This window comes from Anabas testudineus, chromosome 3, assembly GCF_900324465.2.
Source record: "Anabas testudineus chromosome 3, fAnaTes1.2, whole genome shotgun sequence".
Lineage (NCBI taxonomy): Eukaryota > Metazoa > Chordata > Actinopteri > Anabantiformes > Anabantidae > Anabas > Anabas testudineus.
The window spans coordinates 4762874-4778534 of NC_046612.1; the positions used below are offsets into that span (position 1 = coordinate 4762874).

Genomic DNA, 15661 nt, shown 5'->3' on the forward strand with positions numbered 1-15661 from the left:
TAAATATGAACTAATTATTATATTTGGTTAATGTCTAAATAATTATGTACACTATAACAAATAGGTTTATACGGTTCTTCTGTGTAATTGGTTCAAATGTTCCGCATGTATTGCTAGTCAGTTAGTGTCACTGTAATTGACGTTCTTAGTGACCATCTGATTAGAAAGCTTTCTGCTGCTGTCTCTGCCTTTCACACCCACCATTGCTTCTGACTGTTGCTGCCATTTAGCAGCTTGCAAACATTTCTGCAGGAGAACCAGTTTAAGTGGAATCAGAATCAGAATGTTTATTTGTCACCACCAAATACAAAGACAAGTTGGTTGATTTAACAGTTTTAGAAGAGAAAGATATTTGTGACATAGACTCAAAAGCAGAGTAATGATATTCACAGATTGTTCCAGAGACCAATATGATAAATCGTACAAACGTGGACATTGTTAATTACTATGGATTTATGGTTTCTTTAATTGTCTTACAAATCATACAGTAAAATAATTTCAGACTTGGTATGTTGATAGTGACTATAGGTCAGAAAAGAAAACCCAACATTCCCACTTGAGCAGCACCAGAAGACAGTGGAGTGGAAATATCTGTATCTATATATTCCCCAATCAACCCATGTGGCAGTCTTTGCTTGAACAGAACATGTGTTTGCATGCTGGCTGATAGTCAAATACATTTCAGTAATTTATCTATTTCCACCATTGGGCCGCACTTCTTTATAGTCCTTGACCAGCTGGGAGATCCTGACTACTTTGATGTCTGCTGGTACCTGATCATAATCTGACCACAGGTACTCTGGAGACAGCACCTTGGTTGGTTTGTTGTACAGCAGGTACCTGTGTGACAGAGAGACAGGTGTGTACAGTATGTGTCAGAGAGTTTGATGCTCAAAATACTGCAGATAATACGTGAATAGATTTTTCATAAAACCAAAAATATAAAGAAAACTCTCAGATGTAGAAAGAACTAATCAGGCTAAACAATGATATGAGTGAAGGTTTCAAACATTGCATTAAAAATAGGACAAAAGAAAAACACTGAAAAAAATCAAACAGCAACAACTAAGAAACATGGAAAGTTAAGAAAAACTTTGAATATGAATGAACTGTCACACTGTACTTGTTGAGGTGACTCTCTTCCTGCCACACGGCTTCAATACCATTGTTGGCGTCCACCTCCGACTGCTTGTAACAGTATCTGATATTGAACCCAAGTTGAATGTAAGAAAGAGAGAATGTTAAAAACATACATACTTCTGTTTTCTACTCCAATTATCTCTTGTATTTACTGGTTACATTTAAAGATTAAAATAATATTATAAAATATAAGAAATAATGACATTATTTTAGATAAGATTTAATTTCATTTCTTGATGATACTTTTGTACTGTTACTTTAATGTTTTGAATGGAGAGTTTTTATTTGTTACAGAGTTTTCTACACTGTGGTAAAAGATCTGAGTACTGTAGAATCTGAAATCCCGGTTCTTCCAGTTCAGTTCTTGCTCTGTACAAATTTTCACTACGTCTTTGTTATATAATGTCATTTACTTAAAGATAGATCACTTGAAGAATAAGAATAAAAAATAACATGAGATAATTTAGGTTTAGTTACCTGATTAGCTTGTACATGTCCTCCAGGTATCCACCCCAGACAGCAGCAGTATAATAATAATCTCCTTCATCCAGAGGTATGTATGCCCTGGACTTGGCTCGTCGCTCATATGGGAAATACGTCCTTTCTTTCTAAGTGAAAATGGGAAAATATTAAGTTAATTATAGATTAAAAATTATAAGATGCTGACACTGCAGTTAATGCTGTGGCTGAGCAAAAAATTGTGAAAATAAGATTTGCCTAACACAAACTATACTCATTGAATAAATAAAAAGGATAAAAGAAAATTAATCAGATAACTTTAATGTAAATTTAAAAACTTTCAATTAACATAAACTTGATACTGAAGAAATTCGCTTTAAAACCTTGTAGTAGCCGCGATGAAGCACAGCAGATAACTGGCTGAGAGACTCAGCTCCAAAACGGCCGTGAAAGACACTGTCGATGTCCATCATGAAAAGATAATCTGCTTCATTACGGATCTGGAAACATGACACGTGAGGGAATAAGTGCAACATAGAAATTTACATAAGGAAATTAATTAATTATCCCCTGAGAAGGATAAGTTGTTACAAAGTCAGCGTTCAATTTGTGTCCACTTTATCACTTCTTACCTGTTTGTCAATGGCGATGGTGGCCCATTTCATCCTCCCAAGTACAACATCCTGCCAGCGGTTTGCACTAGGAACTGGGAAAACTGAGATCTTGCGGCCCTTACCCAGTTCAACCTGACCAGTCAAATAACAAAAGAAGAAACGTGGCTACTTACATAAAATAAATTAACAATTTCTAATAAGATTCAGTGACAATATAATAGTTGACGTCATCAGGAAAATAAGTTCAAGTGTGTCGACACATTAACTCTGACGTCTGACTAGGTGTTGAACAGATGTATGTGCTCACAGACAGTTTGCTTGTTTGTTCAGCCAACTGGTAAAAACCACACTAGTTGTGTCGTCCTCTGAGTCACACACACATTATCACACTGTGGTGTGAATAGAAATGCTGCTAAATTTAGGTAGGCAAACACATTGCAGCTTATTCAAGTCAAGTGAACACAACATTATCACAAACCATCAGCTAATGTAAACAACAACTCACCTTGGGAACATTTTTTTCATTGTCTGTGAAGATGTAGTAAGTGACCCTGAAGTCAACAAGAAAGTGCTTTTCACCCGACTCCAGGAAGCCCTTCAGGAAACGGGTATATCTGTTCAGATGGACAATTAGACTTTAGATTTCAACTTGCAGGAGTGGGTCTGGCAAAATATCCAGCGACAATATCCAGTGTACCTACTTCCCAACAGCAAACACCACCACAGCAACCCGGGGGTCCATTTTCTTATAGATTGCATCAATAAGCATGGGCTCAAAAGTTCCATCCCAGACCAGAGGAGCGTTCCAGTTTGTCACAGAGTTCACATCTGTACGTCTTGGGAGAGCAAAGAAATAGTGGATTCAAACTCAAATCTTATAGCATTGAAACAATAGATACTTTTATCAGCTTACCCTTGCTGTGTGCTTGGCTGAGTGTATTTCAGTCTGGAAAGGAGGAGTGAAAATCAAATCAAATGATAGGTAATACAACTTCACTAACATGTAATCTGCAATGTGCACTGCAGAAAGGTTTTAGTTGATCACAGATGTGCAGCACAAACATGGCCAGAGCTCGAGTGAGTTTGCCAATTCAAACAAATGTGGAAACATACTTCTGCCTCTTCTTCCTCTTTATATTCTTTGTCTTGTTATATGTTAATAAACACGTGAGAATTTGTGACTATAATTTTTTTTTTAACAAGGTTGTGTGCCTTGTAATTCACTCTGGATAAAAGCATCTGCCAAATGACAGTTAGTTTAAAGAGAAATACTTTATCACCCAGGTTCAACTTCTAGGTCTCCAATCCTCCACTTGCTGTTATCCGGACAATAGGTTTTCTCTCCATCCTTTTTTATATCTGGCTCTGGCTTACTATCACTTGGCTGGAAAAAAACGCTTGAAAGGGAATTGTGCAATAATTACTAACAAAATAACCATGTGAAAAATTTAACATAACATTGACATTGACATAAATTTGTGTTACAAGGTCAGTGGGTTTAACCAGTAGAAGATTAGTCTCATACTTTAACATACATAACATACCTTTTGTCCTCCTTATATTCTGATCGGTAAAACCATGTGTAGATAACCCTGTGAAGACATGTATGTATGGGTTCATCAGAGACCAGCCTTTAAAAACTAACAGTGGACTTTAGTCTGTCTAACAGGGTGGTACACTGTGACAAATTAATAGATACTGTGTAGTAGCACACAGCATATGGCCACAGAAACAAAACACTTTACTATCTTTGATAAATTTGGTAACAGGTATTTTTGCACCAATCTATTGCAATTCTCATCAAACAATCAACAAAACAAATGGAGACACTTTGGCACTGTGGCTACTCTACCAAGAAGTGGGCGACCAGTCAGAATGACCCCAAGAGCACAATAAACGCTCATCAATGACGTAAAGAAACAACCCAGAGAGACAGTCAAAGATTTGAAGGCATCATTGGAACAGGCTAACATCTATGTACATGAGTCTACAGTAGGTAAAACATTGAACCAGCAGGGTGTCTATGACAGGACACCACGATGGAAGCTACTGCTTGCTAAAATGAACATTGCTGCACACGTGAAGTTTGCCAAAGAACAAATCTGACAGAGCTAAAGCAGTTCTGCAGGAATAATGGTCCAAAGTTCCTCCTTGATTTTATGCAGGTCTGATCCACGACCACAGGCAGTTGTCCCTATTCCTCTCCACTCTCTGCTCTCTAAACTGGCAGACCTGGCCTCCTCATGATTTCCTGAATGTCGTTCTAACCAGTAATCTACACTTGATCAACGCCGTCGATTACCTTCCTTGCAGAGAAGACAACTGAGAGCTGAAAGACTATTTTTACCATTCTTTCTGTCTTTTCTAATCTTCTTCTCTCAACAGAAAGATATTTTTTTTTACTTTACTACGGCAATTGTTACTGAAAGTCTGAACAAAGTACATGTGCGTGTATGATATATTACTACATTTCCTCTTCCGGTACCAATCTTTTGTCTAAGCCAACATTTCAGTTACAACACAGGAGCAGGAGAAGTTCTGCTTTCGTGGTCATAACTGTAAGTTTAAAATTCAGGTTTTTAATTTTCGCATGTTGCCTATTTGGTTTGACCTCTCAAGCCAATTACATAGTTTATTCCATTTTCACATTTAATCCAGTTGTGGGAATGTGCCTTACAAATCTTGTACATAACTTATCATTAATAGTAGTGAATTATCAAACTAACATCTTGAAACTCTAGCAATGGAGATCAAAAATGCATTGTTACCGTTGCCCTCTTACTTGTTACAGTCTTTATACAACATTTTCTCAAGCCAATTACATAGTTTTTCCATTTGCATATGTTTATTACAGTAAAATAGGAAACAGGACACATATCTTACAATATTACAAATAAAAGACTTACCCCAACACGAGGATGAAAATGAATATAAAACTGAACAAAATATTGGTCCTAGAAATGTGGCGTAACATACCAGTTTTCTGAATCATTTATAGATAGTTTTCTGATCAATAGTTCAGATGAGCTAAGATGGAGGTTTGGCAAGAGAGGAAGTAAAAGTAAGCAAGGGTGGGGCGAGACAGAAGCTCACCAATAACAGAACACCAATAAGAGAAAGCCATATGAGTAATGGAAGTGTTAAAAACAAAAGCACAAAAACAAGTAAGAGTTAGTTTTAATATGGCAGAAAAATGTTATAGTAAGTTGCTCACTGACTGAAAAATGCTGTATGTTTCACTAAAGGAAAGCACCCGCTGAAACGTTTGATGTAGAATGTGAAGATAGGATTGTAGGGTTAGGCAGAATGATGTGCTGATACCCGACACCAAGGATGATAAGAAACAATCAAAGCCTGTCTAAGATATCTGTGTTTATTTTTCTGTATGAAGATTTTGTAATAGTCAAATAAAGTCAGTAGACCTTGTACATCCCACTTGTACTGGTTTGGCTCCTTGCGCAAACAAAACCTACTCAATCGAGACTTACATCAGACTCTGTCTTCTTTGTGTTTTGATAATTTTTCTAACAAAATACAGTTCACTTTAAAGAAATACGTTCATGATAGTGTATTTAGTAATACAGCAACTGAAGTGGTGGCAGATATATTGACTTGCAGGATATGAGTGTCAAAATTAACCTTGCTTCACAAACGAGAGCAAGCGGCAGTTTCCAGTAACTTTTGTTTGTTGAAAAGCTTCACAGGAGATGGTGTGTTTATGGTTTAACCTCGATGAGTGAGATGTTTAGACCGTCAGAGGGGAAACATCTCTGCAGATGCTATTTTGAACATTGACCCACTAGTCAGAAAGTATGTATGTTTTTTTAGGTCTGTTACCGTGGATACCACAGAGGATTGATGCAGAGCCCTACAGGATATAGATAGCAGATTGGAGTTGGACTCATAGGAGGAAGAAAAGTGTTGCTAGTAGTCTGCTGGTAGAGGTAAAGTTTGCCTAACTGTTATGGTGCAGAATTGGGATGTTTTAGCAAGTCTTTTTCATCGCTCTGTCTCAAATACTGCAGTTCAGGAAACTGTTTGCAGACTGTTGTGGGTCTCAAGGCAACAGATGAACAGCCAGGGCTGGTCCACACCTTAGTTCTGAACTACTGTGAACACGGGAGCTTGTCATAAAGTCTCAGAACTCAGTTAAACACACAGGTGCATAGTCTACCTGGAGACTTGGATCAGCTGCCACAGAGAAGCTTCAAACACTTTGACAAGACATGGTCACTGTTCACAGAGACATCTTGTGGCCACAGCTGAATAGACAGGAAACTACTATTTGTGGGCAAGACCATTGACACACAACGCACACAGTCATGTATCACACAGAAACTGTTTCACATGTTTGCTTTATGCTTATGACTATACCTGTCTGGATAACCAACCTACATAAAAAACTATTCCTAACTCTTATTTGGAAATGAAATGCGATGTCTGATGAAAGCCCACCTACAGGGGAGAATTGCTGCACCTCCATATTGTCTGAAAGCAAATAATCCCATGGTTAATTTTTTAAATTCTTTTATTCTCTTCATGTGAGCAGCAAACAGAATTTAATCAAAGTCACAAGCCAAAAACAAATAATCAATTTCTCAGAATCAAACAGAGGTAATAAAATTTATTTAAAATGTAATGTTAGTGAAACAAAATTTAGTTTTATTTCCCCGTTTTCATGGAGATGTGGAGCTAAACTGAAGTTTTTATAGGTTAAAATTTATCATAGTAATTAGTCTCCAAACTGTCATTATTGATCGTTTGATAACTTGCTTTTTTTTAAATACATGTTTGACCTGGCAGCTAACACCAGTGTGCTAATGTTAATGCTTATGTTTGTAAATAAAAACATTAAAAAGAAGGATAAAATACAAAGTATAACAAGTCTTTTAGCCTTTTAGGTATTGGGGTCTGTTTAGCTTGAGATGCACTAAAACAGAAAAACAGAATTTTTGTTTTCACAGCATTGTACAACTTTTAAAATCCTTCATCCCACACATCTAAGTATCCAAGATAGAAAGTTATAGCAGCCCTTACCAACTATGTGAATTTATATTTTTGTTTTATTATTATTTAATAAGAAAGTTTTATATGAACACTAAATTCACACATAATCAATTTCCACCATTGGGCCGCACTTCTTTATAGTCCTTGATCAGCTGGGAGATCCTGACCACTTTGATGTCTGCTGGTACCTTATCATAATCTGACCACAGGTACTCTGGAGACAGCACCTTGGTTGGTTTGTTGTACAGCAGGTACCTGTGTGACAGAGAGACAGGTATTAGTATTAGTAGGTATTAATGTTGATATTAACATGATAGGAAAACCAAGAAACAAAGAAAGTGTGCACATGAATGAAGTGTGTCTGTACTTGTTGAGGTGACTCTCCTCCTGCCATGCAGCTTCAATGCCATTCTTGGCGTCCACCTCTGACTCCTCGTAACAGTATCTGATGAAATAAAAGAGGTTTAACTGTGAGACAAGATACTGTTGCCAGATTTCAAACAAACAAATCCAAACAAAAAGTCACCAAAAATCAAAACCTGAATTACACAAAGCAAATAAATACAAAGACTTCCACTGAGCTCACCTGACTGCCCGACTGTATTGAATGACCATATTTTTCTATCACTGTATTTTTTCCCTTTTTTCCCATATTGTAAGATGACAACAATGATCCCATCTATCTACAGAGATAGATATAGAGATATATTGTACACAGTACTACTATATCAACAGCAGTGGAGAGTATAACTAAGCCCATATACTCAAGTTCTGTACTCATTTTAAGATACTTGGCAGCAGCTACTAATGACATTACAAATTGAGATAATAATAAAATCACTTATGAAAGAGTAATAGTAGAAGTAGTTTAGTTATAGGTTAAGGCAGTGCTTCTCAAATAGTGGGGCTAGGGGGGGCACGTGTGACCCCAGGAAACATGCTTTTTGGCCGTACTAAAATAAAGTGTAATTGCACATCCAGCACAGTAGATGGGAGTGGCGCTCTCATTGTCAGAGTGTGCGCAGAGTATTAGCTCTATGGTGTTATTGCGCCGAGTATGGAGCGGGAAGTTTGAAGAAGTGTAGTGAACAAACCCTCAAGAGACACCATGAAAAAATATTTAACAGGGATGAAAAGAAAGGCGGACAGAGACGGAGATAATGAGACAAACAAAAGTCACCCGAAAGCTGAGACAAGGAAATATGACGACTTTTTCCTGGGGGGGCGTAACAGAAAATAATTGAGAAGCACTGGGTTGAGTTAAGGTAACACTTTGTTATGTGTAAAGTAATCGTAGTCCAAACTACATCAGGCCTATAAAGCAATTACAAAGAGCTCCACCTCTACCAGCTGCAGCATCAAAGTGTCATCAATGCATAACCTTAATTTGTAAAAGAATATTTCTGCACAGTTTTAAACATTTTAGAGAAAGGACTTCTCAACTTATAGTATAAGTATATATAAGTATATAACTTATAAATACTTATAGTATCGAAAGTGTATTGTCAGCTCTCACTCTAACCAGTCACAATTTTTATTATGATGTCAATCTCAATTTGAAACTAGAATAATAAAAAAATATATACTATATTTAGTTTTAGTTACCTAACTAGCTTGTACATGTCCTCCAGGTATCCACCCCAGACAGCAGCAGTATAATAATAATCTCCTTCATCCAGAGGTATGTATGCCCTGGACTTGGCCCGACGCTCATATGGAAACTTCTCTCTGGTTGTCTAAGTGAAAAAGGAAATATAAAGACAAAAATATCACATCATATTCATAGCAATTAACGTAAAAGTAATAAAAATCAAATATACTGAATAGCAGTAAAACCTTGTAGTAGCCGCGATGAAGCACAGCAGATAACTGGCTGAGAGACTCAGCTCCAAAACGGCCGTGAAAGACACTGTCGATGTCCATCATAAAAAGATAATCTGCTTCATGACGGATCTGAAAACATGACAGAACGGGCACAACGCAGATAACTAAATAAAAGACAAACATGAACCATCATATTTAAATGTTTATGTGCGTATTACAATGAGTAAGTCATGAATCTCTTTTGTTAATTACAAAAATAACCATATGTATTTTGACTAACTAGTACAAAGCATGTAGTAAAAATTTATAAGCACAACATAAAAAGTCATTGGCCTTTGCACTGTGTCCAGTTTATCACTTCTTACCTGTTTGTCAATGGTGATGGTAGCCCATTTCATCCTCCCAAGTACAACATCCTGCCAGCGGTTTGCACTAGGAACTGTGACAACTGAGATCTTGCGGCCCTTACCCAGTTCAACCTGACCAGTCAAATAACAAAAGAAGAAACGTGGCTACTCACATAAAATGAATTAACAATTTCTAATAAGATTCATAATATAATAATATAATAGTTGACGTCATCAAGAAAATAAGTTTCGACACAATAACTGTATTTTTTGTAGCTGAAGGGAGATGCTGTGACAAAACAGTGTTTTGTGTAACATAGAGCAAATGGTGTTTAGAAACCTTTGACAACAAACTAAATATATGAAAGAATTCTACTGGTTCCCACCTCTGCTCAGGTCATAAATGTACAAGCAAAACATGGACATCCTTCCAGAGCGTGCACTAAATGTATTTTAATTGATAATCTACAGGAACTTGTGTTTTATTATTGACTCATTGCATGTTCCAGACTCCGGCAGCAGTGAGGTTTCCCACATACAGTATATGATTTGATTGTTGAATGAGATGTTCAGTGACACAGCAGTGCTGCACTACTTACACATATCAACAACTCACCTTGGGAACATCTTTTTCATTGTCTGTGAAGATGTAGTAAGTGACCCTGAAGTCAACAAGAAAGTGCTTTTCACCTGTCTCCAGGAAGCCCTTCAGGAAACGCGTATATCTGTTCAGATGGACAGAAGCAAAGTCCAATAATCATTGAATCTTGATAACAATCAAAATAAGATAAACAATGATAAGACGCACTTGAAAAAAGTCTATAGCTTTAAATTTCTCCTTGAAGGAGTGATGATACCTTAGAAAATGTGTACCTACTTTCCAACAGCAAACACCACCACAGCTACTCGTGGGTCCATTTTCTTATAGATTGCATCAATAACCACCGGATCAAAGGTTCCCTCCCAAACCAGAGGAGCGTTCCAGTTTGTCACTGGGTTCACATCTGTACGTCTGGGGGAGAACAAAGAAAAAACATCTTGAATACATAAATAAACGTTTAAGTACATGTCTGAATTCATTCTGCTGCCATCATGAGTTAAACATAAACATGGTGAGCTTGTTCCAGTAGCAGCCATGCAGCCTAAGCCATGACACTATCTCTAATGTTCACCACCATTGAACAGACCTTTTCTTCTACCAAATCCTAGAACCTTTTGTAGCTTCCTCAAATTAACTGCTATTATACATTTTTAAGAATAAGAATAAAATCTGTAATTATAGACTAATTATAGAGAATTTTTCCATCATCAGTAAATTACTGGAAAAAGTTGAATAAACAAAACTGAATAATTATCTTTCACACAAAAATATATTTATGGTGTGTACTAGTCCACTTTCCTACTAGAGTAACCAACAACCAACCAACATTAGGATCAATACTAATTCAAAACCACAACAAACTCTTCATGGTTGTATGTCTCTGCAAAGTCAGATTGCAGTTTACATTCATTCCTCCAGGTGTTCCTTAGCTATTGTGTTTACAAGCCTGAAACAAATGTGAGGTCACAGTGATCCTGACTTTAACCACTAAAATCTCCTCAGTTCATCTTTGAGACCTCAACTCAAGGTGTTCCTGGGATAGCACAGTCATGGGAATGAGACAGATGTATGAAGGACCCAAAAACATTTGTTGGATGAACATGAGCTGACTGTGACCTTTGACCTTTGGACAGTTGTACCCAATTTGAAGAAATTCCCTGTAAGTGTTTTATCACACTTGATTTAAATTTACAGTTTCATCATTTGCTTTTTAGCACCTTGATGTTTCTTTTAAATTTGATGTTCCGTCATTTGTTATTTCATGCTTACCCTTTCTGTGTGCTTGGCTGAGCATATTTCAGACTGAAAAACAAAACGAAAGATCCAGTCAAATCAAAATGTAAAATAAAAACATTACTCAAAATAACTATAAATATACCAATACTGACTCTTCATTTAAAGAACAGTGGTGTTGCTGTGTACTGTGTTTTTAGATTCATGCAAACCTTCATATCATATAATAAGTATTAAAATCTTTTCATCTATTCTTGGTCAGGGAATTTTTTATATTCATGCGTTAATCAGAAACTCAGGAACAGGCAGGTACACATGACCAGGTTGACAGCATACAAGGTGTAAGGCACTGAGCTTGAAATACTGTAGTACTTCAATAATATGTAAGCTTTTGGCTTTGTAGCTTCAAACTGTGACTGCCGCCTACTTCCTCCTCTTCATGTCTACTTCGGCAAGTTTAAAACATTGTTCCTGTCTGTTAATCAAAAGAAAAGCAGGTTATCACCTAGTTTGCATTTTTAGGTCTCCAATCCTCCACCTACTGTTGTCTGGGCAGTCTTTCTCTGTGTTATCTGCACATGGCTGGCAAAAGCTTCACACAGAAACAGAATTAACATTAATAGTAACAATGCTTGTTTTGTTATATTCATTTCATTCTCCTTCTCAACTCAGCAGTTGAGTGGGTTTAACTACATGACTGAAAGGTTAATTTGATACTCGACACATTTGAATCCATTCATTAACTCTGTATTACAGAAAGTTTACCTTGTGAAGAATGCATATCCTGAGTAGAAATAGATGTAGATGGTCCTATACAAAAAAATGTGAATCAAAGACTGATCAGAATGAGCACAGTGGAAGTTACAAACTTTACAAATCAAATCAAATTAGATATTTTAGACCTATTTACATGCATAAAAAATACAAAAAGCACTCTCTTGTAATTCTTCCTTTTACATTCCCCTTACTAAGCATTTACCCAGTGAGTATGTGGAAACCTATAGTAGACTAGCAGGTAATTCCAACACATAAGTAGATAAATAAAGAAAAAAGAAACGTTCACTATTACTGATCAATTGTGCTGTTATTGATCTATATTCTGTAATACGCAGCTTTAATTTAGGTCATCAAGTTCATCAAATCATCTCATCTATTTCTCAGTTGTAGTGTACAAATGTTAATTTGGTATTTCCCTACTTTAATTATGTACCATCTATATATTAAGACAGTATTTTCCAGTACACCCTAATGCTAATTGCCTTAAAACAGTCTAAGGACATGTGATGTGGTAATTCTTTGTATTCTACACAACAAAAATGCACAGTTACATCCAGTGTTGTACATTCATTGCATTGAGAAGAGACGGTATCACTACGTGGACATGTTAAAACCCTGGTAATACCATGGAAACAAACAAGGTTTCTTTTTAAAATGTCACCAATTACATACATATTTATCTTTCAGCTCAATTTATTTCCAATGTGTTATAATATTTTACCATATTTCCAATTTTACTAACATAGAAGAACATAGTATTTGTGTTATATGATTATGATTCCAGAGTTTTTTTTACTCTAATTTGTTGTTATTGTTGATTTGTTGTTTTAGTTTGGGAATTTTAAGTTTGCTGCTTAGCACAAAAGTGAAACTAACTTCAAGACACAAATATTGCGGATGAAACAAATAAGGCGGCTACTAATTAATTAACCGCAACTAGGGCTAAAATAATCTGAACTCAGTTAACTCTTCATTGTGTAGAGATTAAATTTCACAGCCAAGTAAACTAAATATTTTTATACACCAATTACATACATATTTATCTTTCAGCTAAATTTATTTCCAATGTGTTATAATATTTTACCATATTTCCAATTTTACTAACATAGAAGAACATAGTATTTGTGTTATATGATTATGATTCCAGAGTTTTTTTTACTGTAATCTGTTGTTATTGTTGATTTGTTGTTTTAGTTTGGGAATTTTAAGTTTGCTGCTTAGCACAAAAGTGAAACTAACTTCAAGACACAAATATTGCGGATGAAACAAATAAGGCGGCTACTAATTAATTAACCACAACTAGGGCTAAAATAATCTGAACTCAGTTAACTCTTCATTGTGTAGAGATTAAATTTCACAGCCAAGTAAACTAAATATTTTTTATACACATGAAATATAGGTCTTTTTTTATTGCACTATGTTATAAACATATAGAAACTGTCAGACAGTCAAACATTCTGTACCCTTGTAAAATCCAGTAGGAGTTTTTACAGCAGCAAACACTGTTTGCTGATTTCAACATAAGTCGACCAGAGAACCGTGTAAAAGAGCTACAGGAATTAAACTTTAACATCAACGTGCTCTCCATGATTCTTTATTTATGGAAGATTGTGCAAGACAATCCACATACACAAACAATACTATTAGTAATGTAGAAGCCATTTGGATCATTTAAAGTTTAATTTTGTTTAGATCACCTTTGGTTTCAGGAGGTGCCACTCTTCAGGTTTCTGTATAATTAAACACACATGTTCAGACATGAACATGCAGGCTCTGAACATCTGTTTTATTTGTTATGGAAACTGTGATTTTCCATATACATGTTAATTCATTAACATAATAAAATGTATTTATTAAATGTAAATGATTTACAGTTAGTTATTTTAACTAAACACTGTATGACTTTGTAAATAATTTACCATCTCACTTGAGGAGAGGCACTTTATATGAACTGGAATACAAACAGCCTGAGTCTAAATCAGTGAGCTAAATTATGTTTTTTAAGTCTCAAAGTGTAATTAGTCAAATCAAATATTTGGTAATGTTGCTGCTGTTTTAGGTTTCATCTTTTATTCTCTTTATAAAAAACATTTTAGGGGTAGTGCATCAAAAATTTCAGCTGTTACGTCATAAAAATCCTATCATGATAAGAAGAGGAAAAACTAAAAATATAACTCCTGAACATGTAGCACAACTTTCAACCTAACTGGTAATTAGGTTGAAAGTAGTAGTGATAGTTTATTTTAATTTTCATTTTGAAGTCATTTTAATCTCAGATGAAGAATATTTGTATGTATAAAAATTACTTACATAATATTATATAACATTAATACGGCTGGTTTAATTAAAACCTCTAACCTAGCAAAACATTTGTTTAAAAAAAACTTAATTTTAGTGCAGTACAGACATAAAACTCTTTTTTCATAGATAAAAGACTTACCCCAAGAGGACAGCTAGGAAGGCAAAACTAACCAAAATATGAGTCTTGGAAATGTAGCGCGCCATCATTTAAAGGTTACTGTCTTGTAAACTATGTTTGTAACTGGGATACTGCCAAGCTAAACGAAAAAAGAAAAAGAAAAAGAAAAACATAAACTAAACTTCGAGCATTGGCTCCGTTTTAAGATCGAACCTAACACAGGTAGAGCATTTAAGTTTTTCTGTAACCTGTTATCTCTGCTGGTGGATGTTTTACTGAACAGAAAGAGAGATAGAGAAAGAAATTTTGAAGAGAAAGATAGAGGGAAGGAAAATGGGAGGAGAGGAGGAGAGGAGGAGAGAGAGGGAGCATAGTGCATGACTGCCAACATAGCAGCAGCCCCTGTTTTGTTGATTAACTGTAACACGTGTCACTAGAAGTCCATACATGCACAGTGCCCTGTTCATTTCCATAAATATGTGAATTACATAATGCTTTGAAATGAGCCCCATCTTTTAAGTGTATTACAAAATGAGTGTTCTCAATCGAGCCACAGGCGTTGCAAGCCAGTGACTTCTGTGCCAGACCCAAGCCCGGATAAATAGAGAGGGTTGCGTCAGGAAGAGCATCGTAAAACCTGCAAAAAACAACCATGCAAATTGTCCATAAAAATGTTATGGACAAACTGGATCGGTTGAGGCCCGGGTTAACAACGACCGCCACCGATGCTGTTAACTTACAGGGTGCCGGTGGAAATTGGACTATGGATGTCATAACAGAGGACATGAGGTTGGCTGGTGTGAGTGTAGAAGGTGCAAAAGATGAAAAAAGCTGAAAGAGAAGAAGACAAAATGTGTGGATATGTTCATGGTTCCAGTGCATGTTTGAAAGCAGCTTATGTTGCTGCAGTGCTGCTGGAGAAAGGTACCATCAGGTAAAAGCTAATGGACGTTTGCCAAAAAAATGGGTGTGGACGTGTACGTCGTTAGTGAAGTAGATTTAAGTAGCAGGTCCTGTTTTGTTAATTACCTCTTCACTTGAAGTCGACACATGCACAGTGCAGTGTTCATTTCCATACATAGAGGAAATACATAATGCTTTGAAATGAGCCCCACCTTTTAAATGCATTACAAAATGAGTGTTCTCACATACAGCTCCCTTGGTTAATCTCTGGATATGTTTATGGTTCCAGTGCATGTTTGAAATCTGTTTATGTTGCTGCAGTGCTTCTGGACAAAGG

At 36.1% G+C, this 15661-nt stretch overlaps 2 protein-coding genes across 2 annotated transcripts; both read right to left on the minus strand.

Moving 5' to 3' along the window:
- Positions 1-261: 261 nt before the first annotated feature.
- Positions 262-14720, minus strand: LOC113174158 (globoside alpha-1,3-N-acetylgalactosaminyltransferase 1-like). Its single transcript, XM_026377909.2, has 12 exons — positions 14443-14720; positions 11991-12035; positions 11731-11817; positions 11262-11294; positions 10269-10403; positions 10008-10116; positions 9410-9523; positions 9057-9173; positions 8826-8956; positions 7588-7665; positions 7339-7475; positions 262-703 (listed from the first exon to the last, which is right to left on the minus strand). The coding sequence occupies exons 1-12, from the start codon at positions 14508-14510 to the stop codon at positions 690-692; spliced, it is 1068 nt and encodes a 355-aa protein (XP_026233694.1). The 5' UTR covers positions 14511-14720; the 3' UTR covers positions 262-689.
- LOC113174163 (globoside alpha-1,3-N-acetylgalactosaminyltransferase 1-like) lies at positions 779-5291 on the minus strand. Its single transcript, XM_026377914.1, has 11 exons — positions 5120-5291; positions 3758-3805; positions 3494-3610; positions 3127-3159; positions 2915-3049; positions 2719-2827; positions 2232-2345; positions 1983-2099; positions 1618-1744; positions 1124-1201; positions 779-840 (listed from the first exon to the last, which is right to left on the minus strand). The coding sequence occupies exons 1-9, from the start codon at positions 5203-5205 to the stop codon at positions 1622-1624; spliced, it is 882 nt and encodes a 293-aa protein (XP_026233699.1). The 5' UTR covers positions 5206-5291; the 3' UTR covers positions 779-840; positions 1124-1201; positions 1618-1621.
- Positions 14721-15661: the final 941 nt, after the last annotated feature.

Excerpts from the sequence above, each read along its gene's own strand:
- LOC113174163 (XM_026377914.1), bottom strand. The coding sequence starts at position 5,205 with ATGATTCAGAAAACTGGTATGTTACGCCACATTTCTAGGACCAATATT. Across the intron at positions 2,100-2,231 it reads CCATCGCCATTGACAAACAG|ATCCGTAATGAAGCAGATTA; the intron begins GTAAGAAGTGAT and ends TCATGTTTCCAG. Across the intron at positions 1,745-1,982 it reads TTCATCGCGGCTACTACAAG|AAAGGACGTATTTCCCATAT; the intron begins GTTTTAAAGCGA and ends TCACTTAGAAAG.
- LOC113174158 (XM_026377909.2), bottom strand. The coding sequence starts at position 14,510 with ATGATGGCGCGCTACATTTCCAAGACTCATATTTTGGTTAGTTTTGCC. Across the intron at positions 11,818-11,990 it reads GGATATGCATTCTTCACAAG|CTTTTGCCAGCCATGTGCAG; the intron begins GTAAACTTTCTG and ends TTCTGTGTGAAG. Across the intron at positions 8,957-9,056 it reads TTCATCGCGGCTACTACAAG|ACAACCAGAGAGAAGTTTCC; the intron begins GTTTTACTGCTA and ends TTTTTCACTTAG.